Source organism: Bubalus kerabau, chromosome 1 (assembly GCF_029407905.1).
Source record: "Bubalus kerabau isolate K-KA32 ecotype Philippines breed swamp buffalo chromosome 1, PCC_UOA_SB_1v2, whole genome shotgun sequence".
Classification (NCBI taxonomy): Eukaryota; Metazoa; Chordata; class Mammalia; order Artiodactyla; family Bovidae; genus Bubalus; species Bubalus kerabau.
The window spans coordinates 89337129-89358676 of NC_073624.1; the positions used below are offsets into that span (position 1 = coordinate 89337129).

The 21548-nt window shown below is 41.3% G+C and overlaps 2 protein-coding genes across 14 annotated transcripts in view; one reads left to right on the forward strand and one right to left on the reverse strand.

Annotated features, from left to right (window-relative positions):
- Nucleotides 1-2185: 2185 nt before the first annotated feature.
- On the reverse strand, nucleotides 2186-5641 carry AMIGO2 (adhesion molecule with Ig like domain 2). Its single transcript, XM_055581713.1, has 2 exons — nucleotides 5078-5641; nucleotides 2186-4714 (listed from the first exon to the last, which is right to left on the reverse strand). The coding sequence occupies exon 2, from the start codon at nucleotides 4649-4651 to the stop codon at nucleotides 3086-3088; it is 1566 nt and encodes a 521-aa protein (XP_055437688.1). The 5' UTR covers nucleotides 4652-4714; nucleotides 5078-5641; the 3' UTR covers nucleotides 2186-3085.
- The window catches only part of PCED1B (PC-esterase domain containing 1B), a 149438-nt gene continuing 133119 nt past the window's right edge, over nucleotides 5230-21548 (forward strand). For all 13 annotated transcript variants that reach the window (XR_008714743.1, XR_008714746.1, XR_008714756.1 and 10 more), the window contains exon 1: nucleotides 5230-5347. The gene's annotated coding sequence lies outside the window, so the exon portion shown is untranslated. The remainder of the gene's footprint in view (nucleotides 5348-21548) is intronic.

Below are 21548 nucleotides of genomic sequence, written 5' to 3' on the forward strand. Positions count from 1 at the left end.
AAGTACCTTAAAAGAATAACCCAGGTACATAAATCCAAATTATTACTTGGAAGGAAAATTATATAAAAGTTTTGAGTGAAACAAATTTATAATGTACAAATCACTTCTGTTCCTACATTTAAAATACATGTGATCAGGCTTCTAGGTGCATGCTATGTCTTGTCAGTTGTGTCTGACTCTTTGCAACCCTATAGACCTACAGCCCACCAGGCTTCTTTGTCCATGGGATTCTCCAGGCAAGAATACTAGAATGGATTGCCATGCCCGCCTCCAGGGGATCTTCCTGACCCAGGGATCAAATCTGCGTCTCGTGTCTCCTGCATTGGCAGGCAGGCTCTCTACCATTAATGCCACCTGGGAAGCCCACAGGCTTCTACCCTCCCCACCCCCTCAAAAAAGAAGATACACGTAAGAACTTAAAATTCCACAGCATAACATTCAGTTCTATGCTTTTACATCACCATGCCTTCCTATTCCTGTCCAAAACAAAGCTTTGCTTTGCAGCATTCAGGATTTGCTTTTGCATTATTTTTTATTGAAATATAGCTCATTTACAATGTTGTGTTAGTTTCAGATGACAGCAAAGTGATTCAGTTATACATACATCCATATATATTCACATGTATATGTATATATGCATGTTTTTTTGAGCTGTAAATATGTTAGTTTTGATCTCAACTCAGCTCATCGTTTAACCAAGCATCAGGATTAGGATCAGCCAAAATCAGGCTCTCCAAACTCCCCACCGCCAGCACTGTCCATGGTCCCTTGCCAAAGGCAGCATACATTTCCTAGGATCAAGGGTTTGAGAGTTGAAAGACCCTAGAGATGTGGCCCAGAAAAGGCTGAATTCAGAGATCTTCTGCAACCCCACTGCCGGCCATGTTTTCACACTCAGCACCCTGGTGATCACGGCCCCTGGAGGCAGCCCTTCCCCTTGCTGGAGTGTCAGTGGCTCAGGAGTTTCCCCGTGTCCTGACTCCCTGTGTGATCCTGAATGAACCACAGCATCTCTTCATCCAAATATGAATGAAAAGAGTAACGATTTTAAAGATCACACAGGTCACACAGTTCTTCCTAATTGCTTAAATGGCAGGAACTGGAATAAAATGTTTTCCTGTAATATCCTTGGGACTGAAGGATCTTATCTAACAAGTGAGGTCTATGTTTAAAAGGTAGAGACAGTAAGTTGTTAACACCAACTAGGCAATAAGGAATTGTCAAGTCAACTGAGCAATAGCTAACATCCTATGCTATTTCCTATGCACACATCCTGACCATTCACCCACTCCTTAACCCACAGCTGACCAGTATCTGCCACTAGGTGCCCGGCTTGGCACTTATCAAGCTGTCACCAAGGATCCATTGTTCCCCCAAAACCACCACTACCAAAGTCAGTCTTTCCTCCTCATCTCATTCTCCACTTCTCCAAATGCTTGTTACAGTGACCTACCTCCATCTTTTAATTATCTTCTCTCTCAGCCCCAGCGACAACACATCCCTGATTCATTCCCCTTTGTCATTTTCTGACCACTGTTTTGCCTCATTCTTTGGCTCCTTCACCATTCTTACCATTAAAAATAGCCACTTTTTGACTCGCTTATCTTCACCAGGAAGAATCCAGAAACTGAGCTCTCCTTGAATCCCTGTCACTAACTCACTGTGTGGCCTTAGACAACCCACAGCCTTCTTTGGGTTTCATTTATCCCTGAGAAAGTAAAGCAGCTGGACTTGATAATCCATAGACCTTCAGACCTAGGCAGTGTTACACTAGCCTGTCCTAATCCATTCCTGTCCTCTGTATGTGGTATATTTTCAGAAAGTCAGTGCAAGTCTGTGATGGAGCTAAGACCACCGGGAAGTCATCACTTCCAGGGTGGGAAGAAATCTCTGAAATCTCCATTTCATAGTCGAGAAAACCTAGGTTCAAAGTGGGTAGTTGATTATCTCACAGTAGAGATGGGAATAAGGAGGCTCCTACATGTTCCAAATTCAGAGCTTAAGTGACTTTCAAACCTGGCTGAAGTGCATAATGGTATCAGGTAAAATGGGATATTGAAGGTATTCACTGGGTAGGACACTCCATAGTCTTTTTTCCTCTTTAAAAAAAAAAATCTATACTGTATAAGAAATTTGGAGAGAAATCTGCAATTGATGGTGTTTAGCACAAAGCAGCACAATCAGATCACATAAAACGTCTTAGATTTATATTTTTAAATAGCCAAATAAAACAGAACATCAAGTCGCAGAACACATGTATTTACATTAAATCAAAAGTCCAAAGTACAATATAGTGGCATCTCTTTAACAGTTCATATAATTTAAGACTTTTACACACACAAGCATATAGACAAATATTAGTATCCTAGAACAAAGGCTGAAGAAGTTACTCAGACATCTTGGCATTGACACTTACATATTTATGGCAACAAATAATGATGGCTTTAAACTTTCAATAAGATCTTTTGTACAAGGATAGGGGATGTACAGAATGGAAAGAAGATAGTCAAACAAATGTACCTTTACTGTACTATTTATCTAACACCATATGCAATGTGGCACTGCTCAGCAAATTTGATCAGGACTGTCTATTTACTCTGGTCTGCAATGATAACATGAACTGAAGTATCCCCAAATCTAACTTTACTTTGTGCTTTATAAACAACTGCTGCTTGGTTCTTCCTTCTGCATCTTTTAAAAATGAACACTTTTCTTTAACATAACTCAACTTTGGTCCCAATAAGTTAGTAAAATCTCTAATATCTGAAATTTAGCTTTTCTTTCAAGAATCCTGAGTGAAAGGACAATGTCAGTCACGTCGCCTCCAGTTCAGCTTTGAAATTATCTGTGCTGAAGATGAAGGTATTATCTAGAACTTAAACTCTGAAATACAACTCCATCTTTCTCTGGCATGAACCTAAGTGCTTTACCACATTGCCTATAAACCAGTGAAAGAGACCCTTTGGTTTTATTTCTGAAACACAGAACAACCCCATTTCTGCCCTGCTGTTTATTTTTGCAGGCCACACACAAAGTTGAATATAAAGAGATTCAATCACTACATTGTACAAATGCAGGCACAAAATTAAGTGGACGCCACAAAGGGTGTGTCTGAAAACACTGAATTGACTGAATCTGAGTCAGATTTCACCCTCGTGGACTTTAAGATGCCCTCAGCTATGACCGTTTCACTGGGAAAGAGCCTGACTTTCCCATTCTGCCCTGCTGCAGTATCCTTCAGGGGTTCCAAAAACACTACTCTTTTCCCGGCTCCTGCCTTCCGTTCATCAGTGGGGGCATCACTATCAGGGCCAGAAGTGAGAATAGATGCATGGACATTGCTTTGGTTTAACATAGTTTTTCGTCTCTTGGGTTTACACTTGCAGGGACACGGTGTCAGATAGAGGTACAGAAGTACCAAAACAATGCTGGCCACGCAGGCTGCAAGAGTGGTAAAAGCTGTGTTAAATGCCTCGTGTGCATGGGATTTGTTTATGGTGAAATTGCTCACGTTTATTGTAACATCCACAGTTTCATTTAACAGACGTTGCCGATTCATTGCAACACAGGAATACACTCCAGCATCCTCAAAACGAGGACTTTCTATAACCAGGCTTCCATTGGGAAACACATGAAAGTTTTCCATCTCTTTATCGGGCTCCAGCACTCTGTTATCTGGACCGACCCACATGAAATCGGTATTTGCCCTACCAGTCTTGCCGTCACAGTGGACCATCAGCCTTTCCCCGACCTGAGCCTCGTGAATAAAGCCAAGGGCACGGAAGGAACTATTGATGATACTGTCAGAGCAGTTCAGGAAGCTATCCTGGAGCAGAAGCACCTGATGAAAGTGCCTAGTGTCAGACCATAGGCGACAGGTATAATCATTCTTAAAATCCATCACTGAGCTGAAGTGCCTACGGTACCAAAAGATCAGCAAGGAGTAGAGAGAACAGTCACAGACAAAGGGGTTTCCATGAAGGAAGATACCTCTCAGTTGCTTTCCTGGCACTAAATTTATATGATGCATTGGCAGAGAGGAGATCCGGTTATAAGAAACATCTAGAAACATCAGTTCTGCCAGCTTGAACCTTCCAACATACAAATCCATGGGAAACTGCGTGAGAAAGTTTCCACTTAAGTACAGTTTTTGCAGTTGGGAGAGCCCTCCAAACGCTGAAGGATCCAGATAGGAAATGTGATTGTTGTAAAGCAGGAGCACTTCCAGAACCTTCAGCTCTTGGAACACTGCACTTTTCACGGTCTTCAGCTTGTTGGATGACAAGTCAAGACACTTCAGATTTGGAGTGGTGGAAAAACTGTCCGTGGAAATGCTCGTGATGTTGTTGTGCCGAATAATGAGGGTGTTCAGCTTTACCAACGATACTGGAATCCACTCAGAATCCAGAAGCCCAATTCTGTTATAACTCAGATCCAGTCTCTTGATCAGCCTGAAAAGGTTCCCAGGCACCCTGGACAGATTTTTGTTGGTGCAGCTGACGATGTCAGTGGCACAGATGCAAGCGGTGGGGCACACCCCGGAGGCGCCACGGCTCACAGTCATTGTGATAACCAACAAACACAGCAGTTGCTTGCAGCCCGGTCTGACAACTCCAGGCAGGGTGGGCAGTGCGTGTACACGTAAAGACATTATGGTCGCCTCTGAGTCTCTTCCAGGAGCCTTTTCCACCAGCTCAGCCTCCCACCAGTGAACCTGGTAAACAATCAATATTTAAAGAAGGGTTTTAAAAAAAGATTCACTAGCACTAGTTAACCCTTAAGAGTAATATCTGGCTTTCTTTCCAGTAACTTTTGAAACGGAGGGTTTTTTCACACTGGGGAGTCTATGTTAGATGCCCATTTTTCCTGGGTTACTCCTGCTTACAGGCATTTACAGTTCCATTCTATTGGCACAACCTTCTCAATATCAGAAACTCAATTGTTTTTTAAGGTGCATCCTGCGTTGTTGTTAGGTTTGTTTTTTTCTCTCTCTAGGAGACACAAAAATACATAAACGCGTCTTATAAACAATTACAGGGAAATACTTAGCAAGCCACCACTCCAGAAAGCAACTCACAGAGCTGGGACGCCTCACGGGCTCCGGGGATAGGCCGCCGACGTGGTGTCTTCTGCAGGTCTGTGCGTCCGTCTGTCTCCGTCTGTCACTCCGGCATCTTAAGACTTCCTTTCCCTTTTGCTCCCGGCGGGCGGCAGCCTCTCGCTGGCTCGCAACTTTGTAGAGTTTCAAGCCGCCGTTTCGGCGGCAGCAGCAGCAACCCCGGCCGCAGGAAACGTCTCGACCGGCTCCGGTTGGTTCTCCCGGGCTTTCTTCATTGCTCGGCTAAAGGTACCGCCTGAGCGATCCGGTCGTCGCGTGGGGCGCCCGGCTCCTGGAGCCGGGTCCGAGGGGCGGGGGCGCGGGAAGCGGATCGGACCCGGCCCCACCTCTCCGCTCACGGGAGGCAGCAGGGCCCCGGCTCCCCGGCGCCACCGGCCGGGTTTTATCCCCGCGCGCTCAGGGTCGGGTGCGGGGCGGGGAGACCAGTCCCGCCCCTGCGCGTCCTCCTTCCAGCGTAAACCTGCTCCCGGGCTACGGGCGGGAGCCTGCTGGGCGCGCGGCGGGGGGCGCGCGGCGCGAGGAGGGGGCGACGGTGCAGCCAATCAGAGCGGCGGCCGGCGCACCCCCACGCACCCACCCCGCGGCCCCGCCGCCGCCCTCTTCCTGCCCCTCTGGGTCCGGGAGAGCGGCCGCCCGGAGGGGCGGGGGACCCACACCGGAGGCCGGGCTCGCGTACCCAGGGGTGAGGACGCGCTCGCGCACTGCTGCCAATCGCGTCGGCGAGCCCAGCCCCGACTCGCGGGCTGGTGGGGTCGAGGGAGGTTAAGGGACACGCCCAGCCCGGGAGCTAGAGGTCGCAGCCTTGAAGACCCACGTGTCGCGACCGCGCGGGTCGCGTTTTTCTCCCATCGAGTCCGCTGAACTCCTCGACCTCTTATCGCTACCTTTCTTTGGGCGAAGGCCCGGGGGGCTCGCGCAGCGCTAAGTACAGTGGGTTTTACAGGTTTGCAAAACAAACACCGAAGCCGGCTTCGGTCTCCACCCTCATAAGAGGGGCGGGGGGTAAGCCGAAAAATCGGGCGCGTTCCCTCCTGTGCAACAGGGTCTCCTACTTGGGGGAAGGAACCGTGAAAGCGCCGCGGGGACGCTGCGCACCTCCTGGGGAAGTTCGGTCTCTTTCCTAACTCAGGAGGAAGCATCAGGGTTCGTGCCCCATTCGCGAAGGAGAAGCGCAGGAAAGAAGGGTTGGAGCCGACCTTCCGCCTGGAAGGCAAAGATAAGAGTATTAGGCTTAAAAGCAAAAAAAAAAAAAAATCCCAAAGCCAGCCGGTTTTGTTTTTTGTTTTTTGTTTTTTTCCTCAAAATGTGTTCGCGCGGGATAGAGACTGATACCGGAAGGGGTGTCTGCCGAGGTTCTTCATCCTTTCCCAAGAGGCAAGCTAGGAAAGGTGCGAGACCGGGTGGACAAGGCCGGGCAAAGTGAGGAGACGGGGTGGAGCTGATGAGCTTTTCGATTAAAAATCCATTTTTGTTTAATTCGGAGATCAGTTTTAATGATGGGATTTGACTGAGCCAAATGACCCATTTATACATTATATCCGGATTTAAAGAACTGACGAGATACTAACCAAAGCAGAAGGGACAGGGACATTGAAACGCAAACAGTTGGGGGCAGGGCACATAACTTGTAATAGTACTTGAAAAATAGAAGCGATGACGTAGACGACCGACTCCTCGGCCCCGATACACACACACTTGAGCCACCTTGAATTTAGTGCGCGTTGGTCTCTACATTGTCAATGAATGGATTCATGTGGTGGCACAGATCTGTTAGGCCAGTGCCAAATGTAAATAGAATTGTGTGCATCATTGATGTAGCTAGGCTGTTTGTGGAATGAATCTGAAATAGCACCGGTAAATTGAGGTTTTTCAGGTGAGAGCAGGTTGATTCAGATTAGTTTTGGTTTTCTGAAAAGTTGAAGTTTATCATAAGACAGTCTGAAATGCTTCAGGAAACATTTCTTACAGCAGGTTCCCAGGGGAAAGGCAGAGGTTGAGATTTTCTAAAGTTTAGGCTACGTTTCTTTGGGTTCTCAAAAAAAAAAAAAAAAAAAAAAACTTAGTGTCCAGGGCTTCATTTTTGCAGTTAGAATGATTAGCACAGAGAAATAGATTAAAATTACCCAGAGGAACACTTTTTAAACGACTAATAGACCACCAGGTTTTTGCAGTATTTTACTAAATAACATCCTATTCAAAGGAAAAAAATGAAGATGGGAGAAAGACCTATATTTCAAACAAAAATGGTTTAAAAAGAAAAGTAGCTTTTGAAAATGGAAGCAGAATGTTATGTTATTAGGGCTGCAGGCACGTCTTAGAAACTTTGTGCAAAGATTACACAGCCTAAATAAACTAAATACACTCAGAATCCACAGCCAAGTTTATTTACCCATTTGAAGACCTGATTTTGGGGATTCTGCACATTTACCAAGAGGAAAAGAGTTTTGAAAAGGGTGGGTTTACTTGACTTGGTGAGAGAAAGCCAACAGTTGATCTTAATGGTGGTGTAAGGTGGGACCTTAACTTTGTTTTAACAAAGTTAAAGATAACAGTTTTATCTTTCTGGAATCCCTTCTTCTTCTACCAGATCCACCCTTTCCACTAGAAGGTATATTCCACAAGGGTGAAATGTTTTATCTTGAACACTGCTCTGTTCTTAGCTTCTAGAACTGTGCTTGCTACTTACTTGTCTTTGAAGGAATTTTTGATAAATTAACTGGTGAATGAGGAACCTATCTTAGGCAGCGTGAACTACTCATTGCCCTCCTGCTGTCTATACTTCAAATTCTTGAAAAGAGAGGGAAGGAGGAGCCCTGTGAACATTATTTGAGTCCCGGATCCAGTAGTGCCTGAAGGCCACTGCACAATTTTATTTCCCTTCTAATTACATTCTCTACCCACATCCCTTTTTCTTTTTCCTTTCTTATTCTTCTGAGTTGCGTTTCATGTCACTTGAAACAAGAATCCTAGTATATATAATGGTAATAATAAACAAATAGGTATTGAGCTATTATTATGTGTCAGATATGACCTCTGTGTTTTACATGGGTTATTTCATTTACTGCTCACCAAAACCCTGTGATATTGTATAATCCTATAATTCAGATGGTAAACAACTGTGTTCCAAATTATTTGAAAATGGAGTGGGACAAAATTAGCTTGAGGCTCCATTTGAAGGATTTAGATTAAACCAAAAGAGACATTTTTGACAGGGTGTTTCCAGCTTAGAATGGGTTTCCAAGACAGATGGTTGAGTTGCCTTCTCAGGAGTTTAAAATAGGACGGATAGATATTTCTCTGGTCTTTTCTACATGGCACAATCTATCAGTTTTTTTGTTTTTGTGTGTGTTTTTTGACCAGTAATGACTCCAGGATAGGAGAAAGTAGGTTGACATTTGATGGGATTCTGAATCTAGCCTGTGTGGTCCTTTGGCTGGGGTTGCCTGGGGGCAGGGATTTGAGTAAATGAAATCTCAGGGGTCTTCTAGCCCTGTGATTTCTAGAATTTATCAGGTTGCAATCAAAGACCTATGGAATTAGAGCTAGGAGACAAAAAATTGTTATAGGGCTAATTTGATAATTTGGAGTCATTTTTATTAATCATGAACACTGTAATAGAACTTTATATGCTATGAGGGGCTTTCACAATCTGTATCTCCTTTAATTCCAGCATACATCCTGTGATCAGATATAATTGGGACACTAACCTAAAGTTGCCTCTTTTTTTTACTTCCCTGGTGATAACATGGTTAAGACTCTGTCTTCCAATCCCGGGGGTGTGGGTTTGATTGCTGGTCAGGGAACTAAGGTCCCATATGCTGCCTGGTATGGCCCAAAAATTATAATAATAAAGTTACCTCTTTTTCTTTTTAACCTGAGAGGACTTTTGAGGCGTTTTCAGGGACAACTCACAAGAGTATCTAGCTCTGCAGGGGCCTGATTGTTGCAGGTGGAAGCTTTCTGCTGCAAGCACACTCGAGGGACAGCCCTCTTGGTAGGGATTTTGCAATGTGACTGCAGCTTAGGTCACAGAAAACGCATAATGTTGCCCACCAGCTCTGCAAGTGCACTCTGCTCCGCAACCTTTTGGCCTGCTCCAGTTGGTTTTTGTAAATTCTCCAAGATTTGTGACTGAACCAGATCTTGAACCCAGTACTGTGCTTTTGGCTGTATGCGGATTCAAGCTCCAACCCCTGTGCTCTGAACTCCAGGTGGCATGGGTCACCGTGTGGCTGGGTTCTTTGGAATCTCCCTAAGCTAGAAATGGGGCAGGGAATGGGGATGGAACATGCAGCAAGTACCCACATGCCCTCCCCAGGGAGAGCCCACAGTAAGGCAACTATTTAATCAATCACTACTTACCCATTTGCTCCTCCCTTTATTTTAAGGGGTGGGGGCTGAGGTGGGGACAGGTTGCAAAGCATGCAGGATCTTACTTCCCCAACCAGGGATCAAACCCATGCCCCTTGCAGTGAAAGCACAGAGTCCCAACCACTGAACCCTGAACCACCAGTCTGCCCCCCACCCCCATCTGTTCTTTCTATCCCCTGTCTTCACTGACATGGACTGGATAGAATTTTTGTTGTTGGTGATGTTGCTTTTAATTTAGTTGAGATAAAATTTGCATAAGCAAAATTCATCGTTTTGACCATTCGAAAATATACTGTTGTGTGTTTAACACTGTCTACTTCTAGAATAATTCCATTACTCCTGAAAGGATGCCCTGGACCCAGCAAGCAGTCACTCCCATTTTCCCCCTCCCAGCCCTTGGCAACCACTAATTTACTTTCTGTCACCATGGATTTGCCTATTCTGAACATTTAGCATAAATGGAATCATACAAGATGTGGCCTTTGTGTCTGGCTTCTTTCACTTAGCATACTGTTTTCAAGTTTGGATGAGGTATTATAGCTAAAGGTTGTAGAACCAGTTGGGATCATCCCTTTGAAAGTTGTGCATAGATGGTTTTCTTGCACTTGAGTTTAAACATCGGCCATCTGCTCCTGCTATTGTCAACCTTGAGACCCAAAGTTCTACTTATTCAGAGTCTTCAATTATAAAACTGTCAAGTCCCTATGTGATTACAGAAAACCAGCAGGTTCTGAGTTGAGAAGATCTAAGTTCTAGTCCTGGGCAAAAATGCTTTCATCTCTCCATAAAACCTAAGAATCAATTAAGGATATGACAATTAATGATTTCTTAAGTTCCTTTTAACTTCAAAACATGAATCTGATTTTCTGATCTGCTGTTGCCCAGGCCCCAGGAAGACAGATGATTAGAACAGAGGTACTAACCAGTTAGAGCCCATCTGGGTTTAGTTCCTTCCTCTGGGTCAGTTATCACTGCAATGGGTAGACACAAGCTCCTCTTTTTCCCCAGTGATGTCAGTCTTATTGCTGTTTCAGGAAAAGTAACTGAGAGCAAGTTGCCTATAGTCAAGATACCACTTTAATTTATTAAGTATTCAATCACAAAGGGGCAGCATCATTTCTCAAAGGAAAAAAAAAGATGCATCCTTAATGTCCAACAGAGATGTGGGTGAATAAATGATTGTGCATCCATCCGGCATTGTGCTATATTGTCATTAAAAATAATGTCTTGTGACCTAACAAAAAATTACCAAAAATTGTTCTTCCAATTTTTACAAAAGAAAATACACATGTATATGAATTATCTGTATGTATAGAAGATCATCTGAAAGAATATATACTTATAACAGTGGTTTTAAATTTTTCATCTCTTATCTGCATTTTCTATTTCTCTGCAATGCTTTTGGGACAAGAAAAATTACAGTGAGAACTTACCATTGTTTCAAGTTATTGACAATTAAGTCATGTGCATCAGTATTTCTTCTTTGTGACTCTGACTTAATTTTCAGCAACTCTAGTTTCCTGGTGGCTCAGACAGTAAAGAATGTGCCTGTAATGCAGGACACCTAGGTTCAATCTTTGGGTTGGGAAGATCCACTGGAGGAAGAAATGGCAACCCACTCCAGTATTCTTGCCTGGAGAATCCCATAAACAGAGGAGCCTAGCGGGCTGCAGTCTATGGGGTCGCCAAGAGTTGGACACGACTGAGCGACTAACAGTTCAGTTTCAGAGAGCAAACTCGCTTCTGACTTCTCAGGCAGGAAGTGACTGTGATTTCCCCTGATTTGAGGTGCTATAATTGCTGTCCTCTCTTAGCACAGCTGTCGTTTATCTGCAGATATTTCCTGAGCATCTGCTAAGTGCTGGGTGCTGCCTGTTAATCTGAGAATTTTAGCAATACATACGAGCTACCGTAGCTCACAGGTCACGTTAGGATTAGGCACATGTAGTCACTTACGTATTTCTTATTGGCCAGTCATCCCCATTCCCAGGTTTGCAGTTCTTCTGCATTGGCAGGTGGGTTTTTTACCACTAGTGCCACCTGGGAAGCCCATTTGTAATCTTACTGGTAACTTTTATTTCTGCTGAAAGAATAAATTCATTGTTGTGGGGGGTCTGAAAAGGTTGCAAAAGGATGATTTTCTCTTTGTCATAATTATATAACAAGAGAAATAAACAGACCTTTTTTTTTCTTTTTCTTTAATACTCTGAATTCTCAGCCTTAGGAATGAAATAAGCACATGAAAACTTGCTTTATAAAACTCAGTCTTAAAGCCATGCATCTAGCATTATGGTTCCTTTTATGATTTTGGTCATAAATGGTAGGTGCTCTAGTTTTCATTTGCTTATTATTAGCCTGAAGGGATCATATAATTGAATTCTTAAACGCTATTATATTTCTCAAAACTGGGGCTGATTTTATTTCTCTGAAGAATATGGATAATTTTTAACAAACTCAGTTTAGAGAACTATATGAAGTGTTCAGAATCCAATTTTATATCTTTTAAAAAACATGATTTCCTGTAGCAGTAATTAATTTATCATACCTTTGTAAAGGTGCTATATGATTATTCAAGGAACTATCTGATTGGAAACAATCATTATTTGCTAGTCAACATTTACACAAAATAGAGTAAAATAAAATTGAAAGAATATAAAAAACACTCTATTATATAACCAGCAAATACTTATTCAATTATTTTCAGCAAATACAAGGCCCTCTGTGGTGGATGCTCCATGAGTAATAATTGGCTCTGGAACTCGGACCTTTCAGTCTGTGCTAGTGGAAAAAAAAAATCGAATTTAAATGGAGGAAGACAGAAGGACCTCTGGAAAGATCCAAGGAAGCGGGCTTGATAATAAGACCAAACATTCATTCTCAGTGTCTACCAGGCTTCTCATTTAATTTTACAAAGATCCTGCAAGATGATCAATAACATCCCCATCTTCTAAGGAGGGCAGTAGAGCTTAGCTGGTTTATATAACTTGCCCAAGATTACAAACCAGATCTCTCATCCAAGTTTGTCCCACTCTGATCTCATGCTCAACCATTACCTCTGATACTTCCTGTTAGGGAGTAGAATGGTCAGCCATAATTTAAATTCCATTCAGCAAATATTGTTAGTTCTGGCCACATTCCCAGACCCATGATATGGTTGGTCTCCTCTAGGAATGTGTAGTGTTATTAGAATAATTATAGGATATAAGACAGTATATAATTCAATTTCAAATTGGATATAACCAAGAGCTAAAATATTTGCAACAGAAAATATGTACTTTGGGCATTGAAAATTCCAGTACAAGCAGAATTTTAGGTCTTACTCGTTTCTTCTAATTTTAAGTCAATCATTTCTTGGTTGACTAAGTAGCTGATTCAACAAACTGAATTGGATACACACAAAAACATAATTTAGAAGAAATTATTTGAGTGGTCAGGGATGAAAATCATCTCTCAGAATTAAGCAATGATAGTATGAATCCTTGGAGAAGGAAATGGCAACCCACTCCAGTATTCTTGCCTGGGAAATCCCATGGACAGAAGAGCCAGGTAGGCTACAGTCCATGGGGTCACAAGAGTCGAACACAGTTTAGTGACTAAACAACAACAATATGAATCCTTCTGGCTCATTTTATCCATGGCATTCATAATGGAGAATTATAAGCTAGAAAAGTAGTCTCTCTTTCCTGGCACATGTAAATGGTCTAAAACATCCTCTAACTGTATGCCAAATGACCATGTGTAAAAAGGGGTGGGGGAGCAATATGGTGAAATTGAGCATTGAATAAAGACTTGAATCCCTGGGTTCTTGTACCAGAACTTAACATTTATTAACTGTGTGGTCTTAGGGAACTCACCCAGTCTTTCAGATTCTCAGCCCTCCCAGTTGTGAAATGGAAATGCAGTACCCATGTATATACTCTATTTGATTTCACAAGGTTGATGGAGATGAGACATGTGAAAAGTGCTTTGGGAGCTCTAAAGCTGTAAAAGGGTATTAGAGTGTGTCCTGTTCGTGTGTTCTTCATCCTTATTGCCCTTGTGCCTTGGATGTGATCTGACACAGCACAGATGTTTAACAAATGTTTGTTGAACCTAGTGGAGCCGAAGCTAGGTTTATGTACAGAATAAACAGAGCTGGAGAGGTATCGCACCACAGCGGTGTTTGTACTAATTATGTGGCTCCCCTGAGCCGGGCTGTATCAGAGCACAGCAGGTCCTCATTCGGTCCTCGTTTGGAGAACCTGCTGTTGGCTCAGCCCTGCCTTACTGTCCATGGAACTCTCAGCTGCTGCAGATGGAAACGAGCCACCAGTCTGCATGCCTGCGCCGCCCAAAGCCCCGGGGGACTTGAAGCTGGCAGGTTACGGAGGGCATCCTGGGTGAAGACCTTTAGTTAGGAGAGATGACTGGCAATGTCAGTGACACACTGGAGAGTCCCCAGAGGGGTTCTGAACTATAGGGAAAAACAAAATTAAAAAAAACAGTAATCATCACTCTCTCCAGAGAGCAGTTTTGATGTGCTGCTGCTTGCCTCCTGCATTGTGATAGAAATGCACAGTAGGAGACCAAGGAAGCTTTGTGTAGGAGAGGTGATGTGCAAATCTGAACAAGTTGCTGGAGGATGAGTCTGCTCACTGACATTTCCTCCTTAGGAGAAACAGCTAGATGATGGAAAAACAAGCTAGTGTGGCAGCTGTCCACATTTATCTCAAAGTGGAATTTTTCACTTACTCAGTGATATTTATTAGAATTTATGGACATCTGAATTACCTTTTCTGGGAAGGCACTGAGGACCTTGATTCTATTTTCATAAGCAGAATAACATTGATCTGATGGATATCATATGTGTGTCTTTGCTTGTCAGAGGATGAATTGGCTTGAATGGCATCTGACTCAATGGACATGAGTTTAAGCAACAGGGAGATGGGAAAACACAGGGAAGCCTAGTGTGCTGGAGTTCATGGGGTTGCAAAGAGTTGGAAACAACTTACTGACTGAACAACAACAGGGTGTGTCTAGGAGGAAAGCTGAGTAGTGGCTTCTCTGGATAGACTACCTTGATAGTATCAACATACCCCAAGATGTTAGATTCAAGCTTGATATTTCTAATGCCCCAGAGTTAATTTGATGTGTGGAGAATGGCTTATAACATAAGCCAAAAGAATACCTGTCTATGAATTTAAAGCAAACATCAAGTGGATCAGAACTCTGCCTGTTAGAAAGCTTTGGGAAGCCAACTTTATAATCACAAACAAATTTGCTGAGTGTGAAATAATAGAGAAGAGTAGTTTGATGAGTTCAATGTTGAGTGATACCAAATGATTATAGCATGACAAACCTCTTGCCATAAGAGAGGTATGTCTGTCAACAAGACCACATATTCAGGTTGGCTGGACCCAACCTGTCATCCCTGGGCAGGCTATTAAAGCCATTAATCAGTGAAATCTTCAATTACACAAGAAATACAGCAGCATCATGATGCTGCCCCAATCAGAAAATTACACTTTCTATTCAAGACGATCTCTTCCTCTTTCTTCAACAGTATAATAACAGAGTAGCAAAAGCAGAACAACATCGTAAAGAAGGCAGAGTGGTGATGGTGCAGAAGAGAGGCAGATGGACAGAGAACACAGAACTTATCAGAAAGAGTTCTCAGAAAGCTACAGAGCTACCTGGAAGAAAAAAAAAGTCAGTCTCCAGAAATAATCCTGAGAAGCAGACATTTTGCAGAACCTCAATAAAACATAATGATACATCATGTATATTGAAAGTAAACTGAATAATTACACAAGCAGAAACTGAGGTCTGTCCAACAATTTTGAAGAAAAAAAGTTCCAGCAAAGACAGTTTGAGATAAGAATCGTGTAGCACAGAGAGAAGAGGATTAACAAAACGGGCAAAGTCCCCCAAATCAAAGAATAGACTAGGTCCTGTGTTCCCTTCTAGTCACTAACTGCCCGGTGATAACCACTCTCATGACTTCTGGATTTGTTCGGCCTGTTATGATACATTCAGTTCAGTTCAGTTCAGTTGCTCAGTCATGTCATCTCTTTGCGACCCCATGAATTGCAGCACGCCAGGCCTCCCTGTCCATCGCCAACTCCCGGAGTTCACTCAAACTCATGTCCATCGAGTCAGTGATGCCATCCAGCCATCTCATCCTCTGTCGTCCCCTTCTCCTCCTGCCCTCAATCCCTCCCAGCATCAGGGTCTTTTCCAATGAGTCAACTCTTCGCATGAGGTGGCCAAAGTACTGGAGTTTCAGCTTTAGCATCATTTCCTTCCAATGAACACCCAGGACTGATCTCCTTTAGGATGGACTGGTTGGATGTCCTTGCAGTCCAAGGGACTCTCAAGAGTCTTCTCCAACACCACAGTTCAAAAGCATCAATTCTTCGGTGCTCAGCTTTCTTCATAGTCCAACTCTCACATCCATACAGGACCACTGGAAAAACCATAGCCTTGACTAGACGGACCTTTGTTGGCAAAATAATAGCTCTGCTTTTGAATATGCTATCTAGATTGGTCATAACTTTCCTTCCAAGGAGTAAGCATCTTTTAATTTCATGGCTGCAATCACCATATGCAGTGATTTTGGAGCCCCAAAAAATAAAGTCTGACACTGTTTCCACTGTTTCCCCATCTATTTGCCATGAAGTGATGGGACCAGATGCCATGATCTTCGTTTTCTGAATGGTGAGCTTTAAGCCAACTTTTTCACTCTCCTCTTTCACTTTCATCAAGAGGCTTTCTAGTTCCTCTTCACTTTCTGCCATAAGGGTGGTGTCATCTGCATATCTGAGGTTATTGATATTTCTCCCTGCAATCTTGATTCCAACTTGTGTTTCTTCGAGCCCAGCGCTTCTCATGATGTACTCTGCATAGAAGTTAAATAAGCAGGGTGACAACATACAGCCTTGACGTACTCCTTTTCCTATTTGGAACCAGTCTGTTGTTCCATGTCCAGTTCTAACTGTTGCTTCCTGACCTGCATATAAGTTTCTCAAGAGGCAGGTCAGGTGATCTGGTATTCCCATCTCTTTCAGAATTTTCCACAGTTTATTGTGATCCACACAGTCAAAGGCTTTGGCATAATCAATAAAGCAGAAATAGATGATACATTATATACATGAAATATATACTCTTCTTGTCTGGCTCTTATTGCTCAACTCTGTGCTTGAGAGTTTCATCCATATTTTTTTTTTTTTTTTTGCTTTCTTCATCCATATTTTTGAATGTAGTCATCAGTTAACCTCACAGCTATATAGTATTCTGCTCTGTGACTCAATCACAATTTATTTCTTATTTTAAAAAGCATTGCCTAGTCCAAGGTTATGAAAGTGTTTCCATCTAAAAGAGTATTGCTTTATCTTTCAATTTATCTCTCCAACCCAATCTTGCTATGGTCTGAATATCTGTATTCTGCCCTGAACTCATATGTTGAAATCTTAATCCCCAAGGTAGTGGTATTAGAGGTGGGGCATTGCAGAGATGATTAGTTCATAAGGGCAGAACCCTCCTGAATGAGATTAAACTCAGGAGAGACCCTTTTCTGCCAGGTGGGGTCATAGTAACAAGACATCATCCATGAAGGAGGAAGCAGACCCTTACCAGATGCCAATTTTTATGGTGTTTTTGTTATAGCAACCCAAAAGGACTAGGACACATCTGGAATTGATTCTTGTGTGTAATGTGAAGTAGAAGCCAATAAACATTTTTTTCCATATGGATATCCAACTGACCCAGCATGATTTATTGAAAAGACCCTTTTCCCTGCTGAATTTCATGGCCATTTTGTCATAAATCATGTGATCATATATGTATGGATCTGTTCTGTTGGACAGTTATCTGTTCTTATACTAGTATCACAAAGTTTTGATTATCCATAGCTTTATAATAATAGTTCCTGCTATAGTGTGAGTCCTTCATATTTGTTCTTCTTCAAGAAAACTTGGCTTTTCTTGGCCTTTGCTTTTCCATATGAATTTTAGAATTTATTTGTATTGATTCGTACATTGCTGGGGAAAAAAAATAAGCCTACATCTTGGATTTTGGTTGAGATTGCATGGAAGTATGTAATAATCTGAAGAAAAACTTTTATCTTTGTAATACTGAGTCATCCAATCATAACAAGTCCACTTGTTTAGCTTTCCTTTATTTTTTCTCAATAAAATTTTGTAATTGTTAGTCCTGTACATCTTCAATTAGATTTATTTCTAAGTGTTTGAGTTTTGGGATACTATTATAAATGTTTTATTTTCTATTTGTTTATTGCCAGTATATACAAGTAAATATGGCTTATGTCATAGCTCAGTTTGCTAAATAAAATACCATAAATTGGGTGGCTTATTAAAGTGAAAGTCACTCAGTTGTGTCCGATTCTTTGTGACCTCATAGATTATACAGTCCATGAAATTCTCCAGGCTAGAATACTGGAGTGGGTAGCCGTTCCCTTCTCCAGGGTTTCCTCCCAACCCAGGGATCTAACCTAGGTCTCCTGCATTGCAGGTGGATTCTTCACCAGCTGAGCCATCAGGGAAGCCCAAGAACACTGGCGTGGGTAGTCTTTCCCTTCTCCAGCAGATCTTCCTGACCCAGGAACTGAACCAGGGTCTCCTGCATTGCAGGCATATTCTTTACCCACTGAGCTGTAAATTTATAACATAAATTTATATCTCACAGTTCTAGAAGCTGAAAAGTGCAAGATCAAGGTACTGGCAGATTTGGTGTCTGGTGAGGGCTACCTTCTTCATACATACCCAGTGGCTTTTTTTCTGTGTTCTCACATGGTAGAAAGGGTCAGGGATTCCTCTGGACACTTTTGTAAGGGCACTAATCCCATTCATGGGGTCAGAGTCCAAAGACTCCATCTCCAAATACCTTCATCATTGAAGTTAGGATTTCAAAATATGAATTTTGTAGGGAACACATTCATTCTACAGCAACTAATTTTTGTGTGTTGATTTTATATCCAGTGTCCTTCTTATATTCTCTTATTAATTCTAAGAATTTATCTATAAATTCTTTAGAAATTTTCTATGTACATGATCTTATTGTCTAAAAATGACAGTTTCATTTTTTCCTTTTCAATCTCCATGACTTTTCTTTCTTCCCCTTCCCTTTTGTGGGCTTCCCTTGTGGCTCAGCTGGTAAAAAATCTGCCTGCAATGTGGGAGACCGAGTTTCAATCCCTGAATTGGGAAGATCCCCTGGAGAAGGGAAAGGCTACTCGCTCCAGTGTTCTGGCCTAGAGAATTCTATGGACTGTATAGTCCAAGGGATCGCAAAGAGTCAGACATGACTGAGCGACTTTCACTTCCACTTGCTTTTTGCTCTGGCTAGACCTCTAGTTATAACGTTATTTGTTGTTTTGTTTTGCTGAGTTGCTAAATTGTGTCTGACTCTTTGTGACCCCACGGATTGTAGCCTGCCAGGCTCCTCTGTCCATGGGATTCTCCAGGCAAGAATACTGCCCGTTTCCTTCTCCAGGGGATCTTCCTGACCCAGGGATTGAATTCTCATCTCCTGCAATGGCAGGCTGACTCTTTACCACTTAACCACCAGGGAAGCCCAGTTACGATGTAGGCATGCTTAACCCAGTCCCAGTATTAAGGAGAAGATTTCAGTATTCTACCAGTGAGAATGATGTTTGCTGTGGGTAATTTGTAGATATTCTTTATCACATTAAGGAAGTTCTATTCTTGGTTGGCTAAAAATTTTCATCACAAGTGATGTTGAATTAATTTATCAAAACCTTTTTCTGCATTCAAGATGATCATGTGATTTTACTCTTTTTGTGAATGTGGTTAAATAAGTTTATGATTTTTAAATGTCAAACCTACTTGCAAACCTAGACTAAACAGCACTCAGCATACTATATCACTGGATTTGATTTCCTAGTATTTTGTTAAGAATTTTTCAACGTTTATGAGAAAGGTGGGGTTGCGGTTTTCTCAGAATGCTCATCAGAGTTTTTAAATCAAGTTTATACTTTTTTTTTTTTAAGTCTGAAGTAAAACAGAAGTTTTACTTCTGTTTAAATTATATAAGGGTTATTTTTCCTTAAATTTTCGGAAATTTCATTGATAAGCTCTCTGGGCCTAGATTTTTCTTTGAGGAAAGGCTTTTAAATAATGGGTTCAAATTTTTAAAACATACCCGAAACTAGTCCTATATTCTCTTTCTCTCAGCTTTGGTAAGTTGTGTTTTTTAACAAATTTGTCTATATCACCCAAATTGTCAAGTTTTTCTGAATAAAGTTATTTTTAGCATGCTTTTATTGTGCCATCTATAGTGATATCTCCCTTTCATTGCTGTTGTTGCTGATTTGGGGGTTTTTTTACTTTTCTTGATCAGTCTTGGTTTTATTAAGTTTGGTAATCTTTTCAAAACCAATTGTTGAGTTTGTTGATTTTCTGTATTATATATGTGGGATTATTATTTCCTTGATTTGGTTTTTATCTCTATCATTTATTTCCTTAGGTTCGACTGCTACTCTTTTTCTAGTTTCTTGAGATTAATACATAAATAAGTTGGGTTTTTTTCTGTTTCCATTATTAATCTCTAGTTCAATTCAAGGTGATCAGAGAAGATATTCTTAAATATTTCAACATTTTGAAATTGCTGAGACTATTGTTCATTGGAAGGACTGATGCTGAAGCTGAAACTCCAAAACTTTGGCCCCCTGATGTGAAGAACTGACTCATTTGAAAAGACCCTGATGCCGGGAAAGATTGAGGGCAGGAGGAGAAGGGGACAACAGAGGATGAGATGGTTGGATGGCATCACCAACTCAATGGACATGGGTTTGGGTGGACCCTGGGAGTTGGTGATGGACAGGGAGGCCTGGAGTACTGCGGTACATGGGGTCGCAAAGAGTTGGACACGACTGAGCGACTGAACTGAACTGATATTATAATACATTGGTTTTAATAAATGTTCCAGGTACACTTGAATATGAAACGGTCATCAGTAGGCGTAATTTTATGTGCAAAGCAATTAAATCAGGTTTGCTAATTATACTGTTATCTTCTATATCCTTACTGATTTTTTATTTTTAGCTTATTCTATCAGCTGTTGAGAAAGTTATGCTAATGCTGCCCATTATGATTGTTGATTTGAACATTTTTCCTTTTCATTCTGTCCATTTTGGTTTGATTTATTTTGAAGCAATGCTATTGGGTGTATAGAAACTTAGGACTGTAATATCTTCCTATTGGACTGACCTCTCTTTATCTCTGATAATATTTCTTGCTTTAAAGTTCACATTGCCTTATACTGGTAGATTTACATAATTATTTTCATTGTTGTTAGTGTTGCATGATATATTTATCTTCCTTTTACATTAAAAATTTCTTTGTTAATATATTTAAAGCATACAGTTGGGTTTTTTAAAACCTAGTCTGAAAATCATAGTCTTTTACTTCAAATTTAGTTCAGTTATATTCAGTGTAGTTGCTGGCATAATTGGGTTTCTAGATATTATCTTATTTTCATTTTCTATTAAGTTCTTCTCTTTCATATTCCTTTTTTCCTTGTTTTATGCTTTTTTCCCTCTTTTTTGCCTTTTTTAGATTATTTAAAAATTTTAAATTATTGAGTTTTTTTATTCTAATAACTTATAAATAATGCATTAGTTTCTTATCCTGATAATAGTTATCCTAGAGATTACAAAACATAGGTTTATTACAGAATTATAAAAATTATTATTTTTACCACTCCTCTGATATTTTTATATCCTTAAACCTTTCAAGCTGTTTAACCTTCCTGCCTTTTCTGTTCTTCTTGTTTTGCATTTTAGTTCTACATAGATTTTACTCTCCAAAAAAATTAAAATTATTGTTTTGCACAGTTAATAGGAATTTATAAATATTCATGTACTTACCCTTTTCAGTGTTTTTTGTTCCTTCCAGCATTTTTTTTTCCTGAAAATAGACTTGCAATGCAACCACTATGTGAGTTAAGTATGTTAGTTTAAATATATTTGAGATGGAATTTTGATTACATAATCACCAAAAATAGATTGTAAGTTTGGGTAAGACAACTTTAGTGTCAAGAT

What these genes read in the sequence shown, in the direction of transcription:
- AMIGO2 (XM_055581713.1), bottom strand. Translation starts at nt 4,651, where the DNA reads ATGTCTTTACGTGTACACGCACTGCCCACCCTGCCTGGAGTTGTCAGA.